Source organism: Cornus florida, unplaced genomic scaffold (genome assembly GCF_030987335.1).
Source record: "Cornus florida cultivar Cherokee Brave unplaced genomic scaffold, ASM3098733v1 CherokeeBrave_3.0.0_Hap2_Chr01, whole genome shotgun sequence".
Taxonomy (NCBI): domain Eukaryota; kingdom Viridiplantae; phylum Streptophyta; class Magnoliopsida; order Cornales; family Cornaceae; genus Cornus; species Cornus florida.
The window spans coordinates 103,760,261-103,778,490 of record NW_026775571.1 but is presented as its reverse complement, the minus strand read 5'-3'; the positions used below and the strand labels follow the sequence as shown (position 1 = coordinate 103,778,490).

The window sequence follows — 18,230 nt, the reverse complement described above, 5'->3', positions numbered from 1 at the left end:
CTTTGATGATGGATAACAAAAATGTTTTTATACCTGATTTTAAGTTAAGATCTAAACTTAGTAAATTGGGTTTCTAGGTCCTTTTGGATCAGATCTTCAGTAAAATATGATTAATTTCATAATCTAGTTACTTGGATATGAAAATAAGACCATATTACCATATTTCACTTTTACAAGAAATTTTTTTAATATTACACAACTTTTATTGTCTTCATCTTTAAATTTTCTTATCTTTAGTCCACTCTATTTTGCAATCTTGCAATCCTGGCTCCACCCCTTGTTTTTCTCATAGTTTAATCATATAGAATTATACATGTAGAAGTCTCCTATTAGGGAGCAAACAACACATATATACTTATATTTCCCATTAGGGAGCAAACAACACATATATACTTTTATATACACATACATATATATATATATATATATAGAGAGAGAGAGAGGGGCGTTTTACTTTTTAGAGAGATCGAGGTGGTCGAACAGAAAAGTGACGCATGTGAGGAAGGTTTTATCCTTAATTTGGTAATTGCGTGTAAATGTGCTTTTTGAAGAAAATGACTACACACGCATTATTAAACATATGATACAAATGGCTTGGAAGGGTCACTTTCTTGCAATCGTTTCTTTACATGATTTCAAGATATTGAAATTATGTTAACTTATATGATATACTATTATAATAATCACTTCAATCTTATCCACTAAACCCTATAATCACTGTTTAATTTCGACTTTATAAGATTCGGCGAATGGACGCGTTAGCTTGCTTAATTTGGGTTCCAAACTTAGTGTCAAAATCAACACTAGAAGTTAGATAAGTTGAAATGTGTGTATATATATATATATAAATTTAAGAAAGATACTCCAGTTGACAACTAATTAAGTTTCAGAAATACTATTAGTTTGCTTATTTATTTATTTATTTTATATAAAAATGGTAGAGATATGTAATCATTAATCAGTTGCATGAAGTCAAAAATATTAATAATATCACGATAAGATCATTCGTAGTGACATAAATCAGTCATCAGAATTGTAATTTTCACTCTTCAAAATTTATTTATTTTTTGCAAATCTCAATTTTCAGTGAATAATATATAAATAAACTCAGTTTTTTTTTTTTTTAAAAAATAATTTTGATAGAATAAGACAAGGAAAGTATGTTGAGAAAAAGGTAAGACAAACCTTTTGTTTGGATAATGTTGTATAATTAGCATGGTAATATATGCATGTGATAAATTGAAATGAAAGTTAAAAAAGTTGTTCAACAACACTTTAAAAATAGCAACTAGCTAGGTCCGCAGTTGTCAACATGAATTTTGTGATGAAGTCAGAAAAAGCGGTCGACAAATTGATTCAAAGTGGTTGGTTGGTACTTGGTTGTATTGTTTGATGAGAGTTATGTTAACGTACATCTTTTTGTGGACTCTCCAAAATTATGTGATTTATAACTGTTACTTCAAAAATTAAATCATCCCCAAAAACTTGCTTTTATTTATTTATTTATATATATATGTATATTTGAAACAAAGAGCATTTTTATTAGCATTAATGTCCAGACCCGACTAATTGATCAGGTAATTTTGATATATAATTGTTATAAAAATCATTTTTGATAGTAGAGTATTCTGCTAATACTTGTCGACACCCAACTAATCAATCAGGTGTCTTGGTAATTGGTACCGATAATTTTTGAAATTTTCTTAATGTAATGGTAAATATGTTTTTGAAGATAGTTAATTCAAATACTAATGTGTAAAATATATTTTTGGCATAAAACACTTTTTTTTTTATGTACGGAGTAAAATTTTTGCACATGTAAAAGATTTTTCAAAAAATAATTTTGGCTTCAAATTGGAAATCATTTAAAAAAATGAAAAAAAAAAATCATTTATTTCATAATTGATATTTCAAAATCAAACTATATAAAGAATAAAATCCCGAGTGGTGGTGGTAGCAAATGATTGATGGTGGTTGTAACAGTGAAAGTGGTGGTGGTGACACAGCGACAATAATGTCTTGAGTTATGGTGGCATTGGTGAGAAAGAGGTGGTTTTATAGGTGGTGGTGGTAGTACAGATGGTGTTTAAGTTGTGTACTACAACTAGTGGCGGTAGGGTCAGCTTCATCACTTGAGTCTTGAATGACTAAAAACCAGGAACTATTGCAGCTAGAATGTCAATGTCAATGTCAATGTTAATGTCAAGATAGAATTAATACTCAACTTTACAGCTATTTTGAATGCTAAAAATTCAGTGTAATTTGTTTATTTTGTGTAAAATATTTTAAAACTTAAAACTTTTATTTTTTAGTATTTGGTTGTTTTAAAGTATTTAAGGAGAAAAGAAAATATTAAAATTTAATCAAAAAAAAATTATTTATCAATTTTTAACAAGTTATTTTATATATTATACCAGATGAATTAGATCTTAACTTTGACCTAAATTTTTATCAAAAAATAAAAAAATAAAAATATTCTACTTGAAAAAAAAATTGTCAAATAAAATTAAATATTTAAAATTATATGAATATTCATATTGGTCATCTAAAGACAATGACCAAATTATTCTTATAACCCTTTAAAGACGTACTAAAGGTGGTACGCCTGCGTACAAAAGTGGTGTCTTGACTCTTGAGCCAATTGAGTAGTTTTTTCAAAGATAAACCCCCATAAGATTGAACATAATTTCTTTCTTCTTTTTTTTTTTGGAAGGTGATTGAACATAATTTCAGTTTATATATATATATATGTGTGTGTGTGTGTGTATATATTGGGCTTGGGCTTCAGTTAAATATATTTTCCTTTTATGGGTTCTCAGTAGTTTTTGGGCCTCTCTAGGGTCCTTTGTAATTGCCCAATGTTTTACACGGCTTGTTTGGGCCATTAGTTTTAATATACAAATGAAGGTGATCCTAAACCATTATGAGCTAAGATGAACAATAATAAAATTGGGATGATTGAAAAAAAAAAAAAAGACTTGAATCTCCATAACATGAAGAAAATTAACACCAATAAAAAAGAATTGAAAATATTTCTATTTATATATATTCCTTGGGGAAAAAAATTGAAAATAACAGAAGAAATAAGAAAGATAAAGAAAAGCTAGAAGCTATGCTGAGGACACTGCAATGGGACTTTTTACTATATGAATCCCATCACTCCACACATACCAACCAAATGCATATTCACCTGTTTTATTCATCCCACTTTCTTCTTTGACTGTAATGGTGAACTTCTTCTTCTCCCCCAAATGGTTAAATTGTAAAATTGTTGGAGAGATCTCTACCATATATCCAACTGGTTTTTCGATTGTCAAGGTGTACACACCTCCATTGCCACCGACATTTGTGACAGTCCTGTTCACAGTCATCGTGCCATTGAGTCCGGCAATTGCAAGAGAAGGATAGTTTAGATTGCTTGATGAAGGCAATTGCTCTGGACACTGAAATGATGGATCAAATTTATTGACACCACTACTATTGCAAAGGAAGGGAAGGTAGTCAATGTAAGTGGCGTCGTACACAAGACCAGGATCAGCTGCTTTTGTTGGTTGGAAATGGCCAGCTCCATAGTGGAATGGAGTCGCGGGATTTCCTAATGCATCTGTCATCTGGGTCCCCATGTTATTGTTTACCCCAGCTGCCAAAAAATAAATAAATAAATAAAATCAACACAATTAGTGTTGGAAATAGTGGCCTAGTTACACACACAACTCTAACAATTAGCCCGTGACAATCCTGCCTGCTTGGTAGACAGTTTCTAAAAACTATCTTTTATAATTATCTGAAAATAATTTTTTTTTTTTTCTCTTTTCTTGAGTACTGTTTTATTAGTGACAAACGACCCTAAAAGGCGCAATCACTTGCATTTGCATATGTTCAAATATAGATATGTTTGTACCAGTGGTCACTAGAGCGGATTTTATAGCAGAGCCGCTCCAATCGGGGTGTATGGCTTTGACAAGTGCAGCTGCAGCAGCCACATGAGGGCAGGACATGGAAGTGCCAGAGAGAATGTTGTACTTGACTACTCGATGATCATCAGCTAAATATGTGGGAGAGGATTCCTCACTCCATGCTGCCAAGATATCTAATCCCGGAGCAGTAATGTCGGGCTGCAAATAATCAAGTAAGCAATCATTAAATGTGAAATCACAAAACCAATTAAGTTGGTGATCGTTAAATTTAAATACAAGTGATATGTTGTTAAAATAAATATTCTTCTTCTTCAAAAAGGAATTGATTTAGGAAGAAGGATTAGATATTAATGATATCCAAATTAAGGTGGAAAAATGATTTTGTAGTTGCAAATGAATGGTTCACAAGACCCTAACAAGTATTGTCAAGACTGATTGTTGTATAGACATATGTTTTAGCATTTCTTTCCTTATTTTGTTATGTTACTGTTTAGAGGCAGAGCCAGGATTTTGAGGTTGGGGGGCCAAAATTATAAACAACATTACCTAACTAGAACTTTTGAAAAAAAAAAAATATTATGTAGGCAAAAATATTTTACTATTTATTATATTCATACAAAAATATATCTATCTAAAAAAAAAAAAACTAGTTATTTAAATAAATTTTTTATCAAACTTTCTGAACAAACGCAAATAAGATTTATTCCAAAATTATATAAAAAAAATTCAATTAAATAACTCTCTTTATTTACCGAAAAGAAAAAAAAAATAAAAAAAATTAAAAATTTAACAAAACAATAACAATGATAAAAAAAAAAACACAAATAAATTAATAAAATAAGAATTTAGATTCTTAAATCATCGATTTTTGTTGATATTCAAAACTTCAAATGAAATTTTTGTTCTAGATTTTGTAAAAACTAATTTCTTATAGAATTTTTATAAAAGCATTCCAATAAAAATAAATAAAAAGAAAAAAAGAAGTGATGGAACGTATCATGTAGATAGCCACATTAAATTTTTATCGAGGTTCTATAGTCGTCAATTAAATCACTTATTTTAGATTATATATAAACTATATTTTGTTAAATGCTAATTAAAGAAAGAAAAAAAATTCTCTTAGGCAAAGTATAGATTTTATACCATATATGCTATACTATTTTATTTGCACCTACATCAAAAAAAAAAAAAAATAAAAAAAATTAGGGGGGGCCCCCTTCCCTGTTACTTCTCACATGTGGCCCTCTTTCAGTTCAACACGTGTTTCAATTTTAATTATCAGGACCTTGCCTATTCAGATACCATGTTTTAATTATCAAGACCTTGCCTATTTAGATACCATGTTAACACCATCTATTCTAAAAAGTTTGAGCTGTGAGAGAAGGTTTAACTTAAATATTTAAATCTTTCAAAATGAACACTAATTAGTAATATAAATTACCTTGACAACATTAGGATCAAGGCCATTTGGACCGATTGAGGAAAAGGCTGCCATGAATGGTGCAGGTTTCGAGTTCAGAACTGTTTGCGCTGGGATTATTGTTGCGATTGGATTCTTATCCGTGTTTATGTAATTGAGAATCGTAGCTGAATCATTGGAAAATATTGCTGTTCCAGGGAGTAGATGAGCATCAACTGATATTCCAATGCCATTCTTAGGGTTCTCGAGGATCATACCAACACCCCCAGCTCTTTTCACCTCCAAACCCTTTTCAGTGTTTGCTGTGAATCCACTCAAGCAAAAAACAACCTTTCCTTTCACTAAATCCGGTGAGAGGCTACCAGGAAGGCATAGTCTGAAGATACAAATTCAAGATCAAGTCATTAGCAATACAAAATAATAAATAAAAAATCAAAAACAAAGGCAAATGAATATTTACCCCATTGTTTGATTCTTGATTGCGCCAGGAAGTTCTGCATTTCCTGCATAGACTAGTGGGTACATATTGTTCAACTTATATGGGGTTATTGTCTGTCCCTATTATTATATCACAGAACAAAAAAAAAAAAAAGAAAAGAAAAAATGAAAATCTAGGAATGAAAAGTAATAAAATGTTCATAAAAGTGCTTTTATTGTTCCATTGGAGCTTTGATCATGAGAATCTGTGTTATGAGCGAGTGTTACCTCAATTTTTATGCCATTTCCTAACACAACAGGCGAGCTAAAGACTCGGTCTATGCTACTTGCGCCAACAGTGATGATCCATGGTGCCACATTTTTGACAGTTGATGGGGCAGGGCCAGCATTGCCAGCACTACATGCCACTACTATGTTTTGTTTCAAGGCATGAAATGCCCCAATTGCAATCGCATCTTCTGTGTATGGAGTAAGATCGAATGGCACGATGGAGATGCTGAGCACATCAACACCATCGGCAATGGCATCATCAAAGGCTGCAATCATGTCTTCACCAAAACAGGTGTTACCATTCACTTTAGGCTCCCCTGGGATCGGCCAACACACTTTGTAGATGGCAAGACGCACAAGTGGGGCACCACCGGAGGCTGTGCCATTGGCTAATCCATTAAAGACTGAAACGTTAGGAACTTGTCGGCCTCCAACAGTGGAGGCCGTGTGGCTTCCATGGCCATTCTTGTCACGGGGTGACCTATAGTCCTCTGTACCGTTGAGACGACCATAGTATGCTTCATAACCCTTTAAATAGTATCTAGCACCTATTAATTTTCTGCAATAACATTCGCACAAAATACATAGTTTAAATAGTAGTATCTATCATCTATTAATTTTCTGCAACAATATTCACACAAAATACATAGTTTAAATAGTATATATCACCTGCTAATACTCTGCAATAACATTCACACGAAATAGATAGTTCAAATAGTATGACTTAGAAAAATGAATGTTTTTAAAAGTGGATAGTTTTGATACTTTTGTCCATCTACAACCATATTGTTTTTAATTTCATGTATCATAGGCTATCAGTGTCTTCCATTAGCATCTTGATCATTCAGTAATTGGTGTAGTCTCTAGCTCTTCGTCTCAAATACACTTTAGGCTATGTTTGGGAGCACTAAAACAGCGCGTTGGATTTGGAATTGGAGTAGGTTTATTTTAAAGTTCAAATTGAATTTTCTCCAATTTCAATTCCAATGTGTCAACCCGGTGCTTCCAAACACAAGGTTATCTTGATTGATGTTACACTGACTCTACCCATTTCCTTTTCATATCATATGAATTAACTCTAACTTAATAAGCATCTTTTGAAATCGTTTTCCCACTTTTGTGTTTGTTTTCCATCAATTTATGAATATTCATGTGTAGTTCGTCTTACAAAGTCTTCAATTGCGGTACATCAATTTGTAATAAACAACACTTCAGATGTATGTATCTGTGTATTTTTTACTCTAGCCCTAAATTACATTCCCTACAAATGATTATGCAATCTTTCTATGCACTTTTTGCACCTAAAGGTTGATTCTTTTGTTAATTGTGTGTGTGATTGAGAATGGGAAGAGTTGTAACGTTTCCGATTTTCAGCCTTTTTTCAATTTTTTGGGATTTTGTTGCCGCAAGGGTATTTTGGTCATTTCACTTTTACGCGTGGGATTTTGGTTGAGTCCAATTGTTTTTGGTGTATTTATTTTCATGTAACTTATGTAGTATTTGCATGGTGGTGCATTATGTATTCATACGTGGAGTAAATTAAATCAAATGAAAAAAGAAAAAGTCAAAGGATAGTGGTGGGACCCACCACTACCCAATTTATGGGCTAGAGACCATTTTCCCTTCATTTCTTTCTCTCTCCCCGTCCAATTCTTTTCCTCTCAGTTTCTCTTCTCATTTTTCTTCCACTTGACAACCAATCTTTGAAACAAGATTGCTTTCTCATTTCATGCCGGATTAAGGTGTCGTTTGAGGCAAAACAAAGCCCACGACGAACTCCACACATCTATACCAGCAATTGCAGATTTCGTGCACCCTTTGGAGTTTGAATTTTGAGACCCACTTTGAGGGTTTTTGCATTTTAAGAGGTAGGGGTTCCTAATCCATGTGTTCTTGCTCCCTTGTGAGTTATTCCTTGTTAATTGTCGTTAAATGTGATTAAATTGATGATTAACATGTTTAATTAAGTTGATTGCCTCTAAAATGATGTGATTTTGTATGTGAGATTCATATTTATGTGTATATGTAGATTTGTGAAATAAACATGTTTAGATATTGATTTTACATGCTTGTGTGTTTGTAACTTGGTAGAATTTGTCATGTGGAAAGTACGCCTTATTTAAATTAATGACCGTGAAAGTGATACAATTGTTGAATTAGAAAATTATGCCTATATATGTGTAATTGTTAATTTATGTGTAGAGCATGCTTGATATGTGAATTTTCCATGACTATGATGATTGATAAATTGTCAGGAAATTTGTGTGGATCTATGTTAATTGGGTAATGATAGTTCCCTCCATTTCCATAGTATAAAATGAGTGTGCATTATGCATCCGTGGCATTGGGCATGAAGGAAAAAGGGAAAATGTTTTGAAAACAAAAAAAGGGAATTTTGGGAAATAAGTTTTTGATAAAAAGAATTTTGAGAAAACCCGGTCGCTGCGGAGTCACCAACGGGCCGGTAGGTTAATGTATCCTAGAGAGAATTAGGGAGATTGCCCTAACGTGGTTGAGCTATCTGGGCCCCTCGATGACGCTGCGGAGTCACCAAAGGTCTAGGGACAGTAGCTAATCCTTCTCTCGGCGCTGCGGGAGTACCAAAGGGGGTTACATTAACAGTTTGGAAAGTGAAGATGAATGATTTTGAAAATGGGGAGCAACATTTGACACGCATTGCATTCCATTGTATTGTATTGTTGATGTTGAGTTTGGATGTGATGTTGTATTTTTCCGACATAGTATGACCCCAATTTCTATTACTCTATTCTTTGTATGAATTCACGGGGACACAAGAGCTGTGTCTTAGATGCCACCTACTGAGCAATATGCTCACCCCATTTATTTAACTTCTTCTTTTTTTTTTTTTTTTTTTTTTTTTTTTTTTTTTTTTTTTTCAGGAAATAGGAAAGAAGTGGCGGATGAAAATCCCCCGCAAGCTTGAAGAAGATTAGGAGTTGTATTTTGTTATCTTTTGTATCTTCGCCCATTTTTTTTTGTATAGTCTCAAAACTAAAATGTCATGTATTCATTTTTGCAAGACAAGGTCATGTATTATAAATCATAACTCTTGTTGATATTTTGAAGGGCAACAAGACTATGTAAATGCTTAAGTTGAATGGGATGACGATGATGGGCTAACTTGGGGAGGTTGTTGATGTTGTGGTATTGGGGAATGTATTATATTTTTTTTGTATTGTGTGTTGGGACAGGTTGGATAGGTCTTGAAAGGCCATCGCATTTTTTTTCATTTGAACAGGTTGGGATAGGACCCTTTTTAGGGGAGGTCATGCCGAAATTTTTTTTTTTTTTTTTGAATTTGGTATCAGTTTAAGGGGCCTTACAAGAGTAATTTAAGAAAACTAAATAGAACCAAAAACATTTAATATCCCATATTTTCTCAATGTTACAAGAAGGGAAAATAATGGAAAAATGGTCCTTGAACACCCAAATAATTAATAATGAAGAATAAATAATAGCAATCTCTGTTCTATGGCTTGATTTTCCAACTTTGAGTTAAGAACTAAAATGGGGCATATATATGTGTGCGCGCGCGTGAAAGAATGAAAATTCACCTGTTGCAATGAGATTGGTTAAAGGCAACTCCATGTTGGCAGATTCCTTTCCATGAATTTGGAATGAGTTCCATCCCTTCATCGCTGAAACTTTGGGACTCTGGCCATACCCCTTGTACAACAAACACAGTGTCATCACACAATAAAAATTAGTAGTATAATATGTTATAGCCCTCGATCAATATACATCACCGTGAAGAAAGTTATAGCCACTTTTGAAGCCATGTTTCCACTTCTAAACGGGAAAATAAATTGAAGAGGCTTGCAACTTTGCCTTGTTAAACATCGATCAAAACATAAAAATTCATATATACACACACACGAAACTCTTCCTTTTCAAACTAATGTTTTGTAGTCTTAAATATATATTACAATCACCACAAGAGATTCTAATCTAGTGGTATTTTATCTTTTTGAGTTGGACCATCTTGTCTATTTATCTCTCCCTAGTCGGATCAAGAATTGAATTTGTTCTAATATAACACTTATAATGGGTCGGGCACTCGCCATTTGACCAAAAAATATAAGTTATTAGGTATGCCTACCCACCCTTAAAAAATCCAAGATCCTCTCCATCTGAATTTGATGCAAAACAAAAATAACTAACATGCAACAATCACCCAGAATTGTAACTCAATGATATATTTTTCACATTTGGGGTTTTGCCCCCGATTAAATTCTTAGAATAACGGTGTAAGGTGTTTCTTCCACATGGGTCGGGCAAAGCTCCGACTTTCACCAACCTGACCCAAGGTATTAATTGGCTGTTTCACTATTTGTATGCAATCTGGTTTTAAAACAATTATTCATGATTTAGTGAAAGAAAAAGGGACATAGAATGCAAACTGAAGAATGTACAACTGCCATAATTTCATTTAATTGAGATTACCACTATCCAAGAGCCCAACAATGACATCTTTTCCATAATTTGCCTTATGTAGTAACTCTCCGAATTTATTTGTATAGTTCAATGAATCTGCTGTTGCTTCAAGTGAGTTTACAAAATCCCATGATCTTGTGGTTTGAAGACTGTATCTTCTTGGATGGCTTCGAAACACTGAGATCACTTCTTCCTTCTCTGTTAAACAAGCACTAATTAAGCACCACATCAAATACAAAAATACATACATACATAAATAGCACAAATATATTTACATACATAGTATATGTAAACGTTCATATTATAAGCAAAGATTTATTTGGGTTGACATAGAACCTATGAAGCATGGATACGGAACACAGGTACGATAAGACACCGATGGGCGATATGATAAATAGGACACGACAATAAACTAATAATATATATATATATTAATTTTAATTTTTACTCAAATAAAAATATATAAAATGCAGCATATATAGGTCAGGAAGGCATGCGGTCCAAAAGAACGGATTTTTCAGTGGACCAATAGTCAAATAGTCAATACGTTATTACTTTATCAGATATAACCGTAGTTAATATTTGTTACCTTAATAGTCAATTTACCATAATTAGCCAATACCTTTATTCAATAATGGAGTCTCAAACAGAAAGTATATATTGCTTAATTCTGGTATGGAAACAATAAAAGATCTTCAAATTTAGATTTTCTAAGACATAAATAAGAAATATCTCCATATTTTTATTCTAGTAATTTGCTCGTTTTCATTCCCATTTACGTTTTCACACATTATAATTTCCTTCAAATTTTATGCACAAATACAATTAAATATCTAATCTCATCATCCCAATTTTGAAAATAGTTTATGGTATAGAAAATCGACGTTCAAAATTTTAAAATATCTCAAAAACTATTTCTATTACTCAACTTCTTTTTTACTTTTTTCGGTGGTTGAAAATTATCATGCAGAAACATTTTGGCGAGGCCATATCAAGTGCACATAACCCCCCCCCCCCCCCCCCCCCCCATTTACCACTTCACAGTTTCTCTAATTTAGATCATCATTAACAAGAACTTTAATACTACATGCCCAGCAATTCATGCACAGGTATTGTAATGTTTGTGAATTTTTTTTTTTATTTTTTTATTTTTTTACATATATATAGTTGTGGTGTAGAAAAAGAGAAAAAAAAAAAGAAAAAAAAAAAGAGAATTTTATTTAAAAAGGTATAATGGTGGGACCCACCACTTATCCTTAAAGGCATTAGAGACCAAGTTTGGTCTCCATTTTCTCTCTCTCCCGTAGGTATTCTCTCTCTCCCTCATTTCTTGAATTTTTTTTTTTTTTTTTCTTTTTCTCATCAAAGATTCAAACTTTGATCTCTTCTTCGTCTTTTGGAGTTTTTAAGTGCCATTTGCGGCAAATTAAAGAGCGCATCATGATCTTCGATTTGATCGGAGCAATTCCTCATTTGGTGCACCTTGGGGTTTCGAAATTTTAGAGCTTGGACTTAGGGAAAATGGGGCTTTTCATCAATTTGAGGTAGGGGTGTTGTAATCCATGACTTCTTGGATTTTTGTGAGTTTTCCTCTTTAAATTGACCTTAAGCATGCTTAATTTTTAATTATCTTGTTCATTACTATTGTGGTTGTATGTGCTCAAAATGATGGATATGTTTTACATGCTAATTGGGTTATATACATGACTATTTACATTAGTGTGAGGAAGCATGCTTAATTTTGGTATATTGTGTGACTTGTAAATTCTCAATTGCTATGGAAATTGATGTTGTGGTTATGAAATAATTGTTTAGAATTTTCTATCAAAAAAAAAAAAAATGATGACGATGTTGAAGAGCATGTAGAATTTTATTGTTGAATTGTGTTTAGAAGCATGAAACATTCATGCATCCATTGGGAAAGGAAAATGGGAAAAACTGTTTTGACAGCAAATAAAATGATTTTGGGAAAATGTTTTTTTTTTGGAAAGTGTTTACGAAAACCCTAATACCTAAGAGGCGCCTAATGGTCCATGATGTTAGTGTGATCTAGAGGGGGTTAGAGAGAGACTCTAGTGTGGTTGAGCTACCCAGATGACGCCATGGAGGTGCCATGTGGTCGGGGAAGACTAACTAACCCCTCCCTTGTAACGCCTTGGAGGTGCCTTGGGTCGGATTATACTAACGATTTGGAAGTTAAAACGGAATTGTTTCGGAAATGGGGAGCGATATGAGCATGGCATTGCACTTCATTGGCATACATGGTGTATTTCTGACTTGAATGATATTTGTGTTTATATTGGATGTCGTGGGTATGGTTTACATTCCCAGTATAGTATGATCTCGTTCTCATGTTTTCTATTCTATACGTGGATTCACGGGATCATAAGAGATGTGTCTTAGACACTTCTTACTGAGCTTATGCTCACCCCATTATTTTAACATTTTTCAGGTTTGGAAAAAGAATGGGTGTGTAATATTTGTGATTTTTATATATTTATATATATGTATGTGTGGTGGTAAGTGAATAATGTGTATATATATATATAATAAAGTTAGAGGTGATATTTTTTTTTTAAAAAAGTGAGTGGGACCCACCTCATTCTTTTAAGCCATTACAAATGAAACCCATTTTCTCTCTCTCGGCAGATTATCTCTCTCCCTCATGTCTTGCATTTTTTTCTTTTTCTTTTGCCACAAATTCAAGGCTTGATCTAGCCTTACCCTTTGTGAATTTGATAGTACCTCTTAAGGCAATATTGGAGAGCTCGTTGAGGCCGTTATTTTGATCGGAGCAAAGTTCAATTTGGTCACCCTTTGGAATTCAATTTTTGGGCTGAAAATAGGGTTTTCTTCATTTCTTGAGGTAAGGGTGCTCTAATCCACAATTTCTTAGATTTCTTGTGAATTTTTCCTTTAATTTGACTCTAAGCATGCTTAATTATAATTATCTTGATTATGTTTGTTGTGGTTGTTGGTATTTAAGGTGATAAAGACATGTTATGTGTTAAGTGAACTTATGAATATGATTAAATTCTTGTGGTGAAGAAGCATGCTTAGTATTGATGTATTATATGTCCTATGATTTTAAATTACTATGAAAAGTGATGTTGTAGTTATGAAAATAAATGACTTTGTTTTATACCTTATGTATTTAAGTTGTTGGATTTGCGAATTGAAAGTATGTAAAATGCCATGATTTAGAAATATGAGAATGTGATATTGTGTGAAAATTCATGTTTTAAACATGCTTGAATGATGTGAATGAGATTTCTATATTGTCATGGCATTGAAGGATTTGCATAATTCATGCATTACCATTGAGAAAGTAAAGGGAAAAGTTTGTTTTAAAAACAAATGAAATTGTTTTTGGAAAAAGTTTTTTTTGAAAAGTGTTTGTGAAAACCGGACGCCTAGGAAGTGCCTAGCGGTCCGTGTAGTTAGTGTAATCTAGAAGGGAGTATGGTTGAGCTAACTAGGCCGGATTCGATGCCTTGGAGGTGCCTTGTGGTCGTGGATAGTTAGTCAATCCTCCATTCGTGACGCATTGGAGGTGCCTTGGGTCGGATTGCACTAACGGTTTAGAAGTTGAAACGGTATTGTTTCGGAAATGGAAAGCGACATGGCATGGCAAGGCATTTCATTTGCATACATTGTACATTTGGTGGTTAGACGACTTGCGTATATATTTGTTGATATTATCGTTGTTTTACTTGTTTTCCCCAAGACATGATCCCATTTACTTGTATTCTATTCCTTATGTGGATTCACGGGGTTGTAAGAAGTGTGTCTTAGACACTTCTTACTGAGTGTTTAGCTCACCCCATTATTTTAACATTTTTCAAGATACGGAAAGGAAGTGGTGAATGACGCTCTTCCACAGGTTTTGATGGGTTAGTGGACTGTTTGACCTATTTTGTAGGTATGGTCTCATTTTATTATTATTATTATTTATAAACCCTAGGATGACACGTATATTATGTACTACCATAGGAAATGACGGTAACGTCTTTAGTTGACCTCGGGTTCGGGTAAGGACCTGGTTAGCGATTCGGACCCTCGGGTTCGGGTCGTTAATTACAGGGCGGGCGACAGCGCATCGTAAATTAAGACTGGACTAGAACTCTTATTTTGTTGTCTTTTATATAGAAATATGATCATGTACCTTTTATAAAAATTAAGTGTAACTTGTATAATGTTGTAATGGTAGAATTGTGTAAATAAATATATTTCATAGATTGTAACTTAATTAAAGAGATTCCTTGTTTGTATGTGATGGAGGAACGAGACATTTTATATGTATGTGTTGATTTTGGGGATGTTGTATATTATTGTATTTGTGCGTTAGAACATGATAGATTGTTTTGAGGCCCAATGGGGCCATTGCATTTTTTTATGTATTTCAACAGGTTGTAGAGGGACTTTTACGGTGGAGGTCATGCTGAAATTTTATTTATTCTATTATTATTATTATTATATTTTTGGTATCATTTTGGATCGTTACAGGTATATCAAACTATACCTTATTTATCAATTTGTAATGTAAATTGGAAACTCCTTCTCATGCCATTAATCTATCATATGTTTCCAATATGCCAATTGGTTTTCTGTACTCTAGATACACGTGGGACAATCTTTAAATTAGTTTCTGAATGATGCTCAATTTCTAATCGAAAATAACTAAGATCGCATTGATGAGTTAAAAGAGCAAATTGAGAACGAAGTGTGAAATAATTACTGAATAAGTTTTTTTCATAGGCTCAAAAGATACCAATTTTTTGGGGTTAGTGAATAAGCTTTTTAAATTTTTTTCTCTTTTAATTTTTTTTCTTTTCAATTTAGGGGGATTTTTTCATAAGCAATGATTACAAATTGATTGTTGGAGATTGGAAGGAAGATGGAAGAGATTAAGGAGGAGAAAGATTGAATAAATGTATTGACTAATTACGGTAAATTGATTATTAAAGTAACAAATATTAACTATGGTTAAGTCTGATAAAGTAATAACGTGTAATTGATTATTTGACTATTGATCCGCTGAAAAATTCGTTCTTTTGAACCGTATAAGAACCAACCTGTATGTATATATATATATATATATATATTAAAATGCATAGCCTAAAAGCCTTAGTGGTCCTCTGAATTTCATTCATCGCTCCCTTTCCTTTCTCTCTCTTCCAACTATCCTCATGACTTCATATTGCTCAGATATATATGTATATGTTAGAAATGTGGCTAAAATTAATCTAATGAGGGAAAAAGAAAAGTTAATGTGTGCTTCTAGAAAAGTTGTGTGAAAAAGACAAAAGCAAAAGAAAGTGGGAAAACGAGAAATGTTAAAGAATGAGAAAGCATGGTCCAAGATGATGGCTGTGAAAGGTTTGTAAAGGCAATAAAAAAATAAGATTTGAGAAACGTACGGCGGAGGAGGGATTTAACTCTCAATAACAATCAATCGTTGAGTGAGTTGGAGGAAATTATTTTCTCAATAATTAGTATCAAAGCCGATGATAGGTCAAAGCCTGTAGTTGATCCTGAAGATCAAAGTAGAAGATTGATGTGAAGAGTGACAGAGCAGATCGAGGATGATCGTGAGCAATTGAATACCAATGGGGATGAAGTTTTGTTCGAGATGGAGTGATCTTCATTTGAGGTGGAATTATGGAAAATCACTTGAAGATGAATTTTAGTCCGGGTGGAGATTGTTAGAAATGTGGCTAAAATTAATCTAATGAAAAAAAAAAAAAAAAAGTTAATGTGAGCTTCTAGAAAAGTTGTGTGAAAAAGACAAAAGCAAAAGAAAGTGGGAAACAAGAAATGTTAAAGAATCAGAAAGCATGGTCCAAGACGATGGCTGTGAAAGGTTTGTAAAGGAAATAAGAAAATAAGATTTTAGAAAGAAGGAATAAGATTTTAGAAAGAAGGAGGGATTTAACTCTCAACAAAAGTCGATTGTTGAGTGAGTTGGAAGGAGTTATTTTTCCAACAGTATATATTTTCCTGGCATGTCATCGCGTGTCCTCCGCAAGTCCAATTTGTGAAAAAATAAAATAAAAAATGCAGATACGTTTTTGGAGTGTCGGACAGGTGTCCGACACCGGTGTCGTACCCCAGGTCCCCATCTACGCGGAGAGATTTCAATATGTAAAGAACAAAAAAAATATTCCGGCTACAACTCAACATATATGTATATTACGTAAGTATGTATATACCTGATAACTTGGCAGCTTCATCTGGGGTGAGCAATGCTGAGAAGCCATTAATGATGTTCTTGTAACTGTAAATAAGAGCAGCTTTTGCTTCTTCCTTAGAATTCTTTACCGAGAGAAGATACGAGTGATGGGCTTCTTCAATTTCATGTAACGTTTTCTCCCCACTATGTTCTCCAACATATACTATATAAACCTGCAATTATATATATATCTCACAAAATTAAAGTGTATAAATATATGGAATTGAAAAATATATAAAAATAAGCAATATTGAACCTGGTGTTGCGCAAATGAGCCAAAGACATGAAGAAAGAGGAGAACATAAAATACAATGGAATGTTTCATCATTTTGATCTCTAAGCTAAACCAGTTGAGACTGGTTTGATTCTTATGAATGCGGAGATGCAATTTAGAAACATTGGTGGCAACGAGGGCCGGTTGACAAAACGGCACTATAATAATGATTACTATTTCATTAATTAGTATGACTAATCAACAAACGTATATTTTTTTAAAGCCATTAATTTTCATATATATATATGTGTGTGTGTGTGTGTGTGTGTGTATGTATAGTTTTACACATGTAAAAGAAAGTATAGATCTTTGAGACTGTTTCCTCTTGATTACCACTAAGTCATAGTGGGTGAGACATGTTTATGTAAAAAGAGCGCACATACACACACACACACACACACACACATACATAATTTTAAAAAGGGTTGCGAAGCTTTCGGGAAGAGGGGTAGTCTTGACATTGACTCCATCAATTGAAAGTAGCTTTACAAAACTCCATATATTTGTAGCTGTCTCTAAATATATTATATTGTTGTTTGGAGTTCCAATAATATTTAAAATTTTACTCTAAATATATTCATACCATGTTTAATTATCTCACAGATGTTGAACCATTCGTAGATGATTATTAGATTTGGGTTAGAATTTTTTTAAAATTTGATTATTTAAACATTTACCATTTGGTAGTCAAATGAACCGGGCCCATAACTGATTCAGCCTTTATTTTTCTTTTTATCTGTAGCATTCAAGCTTTCCCTTGCAACCAGTATCCAAATAATTTAACTTCCAAAAAAGGAAAAAATAAAAAATAAAAATAAAAATAAAAAAAGAAAGAAAAGAAAATCCAAATAATTCAATTGTTGCTTCTAGGTTGAATATAGATGTTAATTATCATTATAAATATATAGTTTGGTGGTGTCAAAAAAAAAAAAAAAAAGAAAAGAAAAAGTCATATAGGTTGACAGGCTTGACAGCTAATTTAGTGATAATCAAATAGTTTAGTGATAATTTTTTTTAAAAGGACTTGTTCGCTAAAAGACAGCTAATTTTTTTATAGTTATCTTTTCTAGACTATCAATTTTTTATTTCTTATAGGGTTTAGTCGAATTAATAATATCCACTTATGTTGATCAATGCGAAGTCAAGCTTATACTTTAAATAAATAAAAAAAACTTTGAGATCACATTGAATAGTTCATTTAGTAGTAATTTTTTCATATGGTTG

At 32.8% G+C, this 18,230-nt stretch overlaps 1 protein-coding gene and 1 long non-coding RNA gene across 2 annotated transcripts; one reads left to right on the top strand and one right to left on the bottom strand.

Annotated features, from left to right (window-relative positions):
• Positions 1-2,351: 2,351 nt before the first annotated feature.
• On the bottom strand, positions 2,352-17,376 carry LOC132310741 (subtilisin-like protease SBT5.6). Its single transcript, XM_059808707.1, has 9 exons — positions 16,989-17,376; positions 16,713-16,905; positions 10,510-10,698; positions 9,621-9,732; positions 6,043-6,604; positions 5,798-5,895; positions 5,359-5,713; positions 3,902-4,115; positions 2,352-3,640 (listed from the first exon to the last, which is right to left on the bottom strand). The coding sequence occupies exons 1-9, from the start codon at positions 17,058-17,060 to the stop codon at positions 3,111-3,113; spliced, it is 2,325 nt and encodes a 774-aa protein (XP_059664690.1). The 5' UTR covers positions 17,061-17,376; the 3' UTR covers positions 2,352-3,110.
• On the top strand, positions 7,544-9,194 carry LOC132310757 (uncharacterized). The gene is made up of 2 exons (XR_009482697.1): positions 7,544-7,913; positions 8,946-9,194. It is a non-coding gene; the product is annotated as an uncharacterized LOC132310757 (long non-coding RNA).
• Positions 17,377-18,230: the final 854 nt, after the last annotated feature.

Excerpts from the sequence above, each read along its gene's own strand:
- LOC132310741 (XM_059808707.1), bottom strand. The coding sequence starts at position 17,060 with ATGATGAAACATTCCATTGTATTTTATGTTCTCCTCTTTCTTCATGTC. Across the intron at positions 5,714-5,797 it reads ATCAAGAATCAAACAATGGG|ACTATGCCTTCCTGGTAGCC; the intron begins GTAAATATTCAT and ends TTGTATCTTCAG. Across the intron at positions 4,116-5,358 it reads TTGATCCTAATGTTGTCAAG|CCCGACATTACTGCTCCGGG; the intron begins GTAATTTATATT and ends GATTATTTGCAG.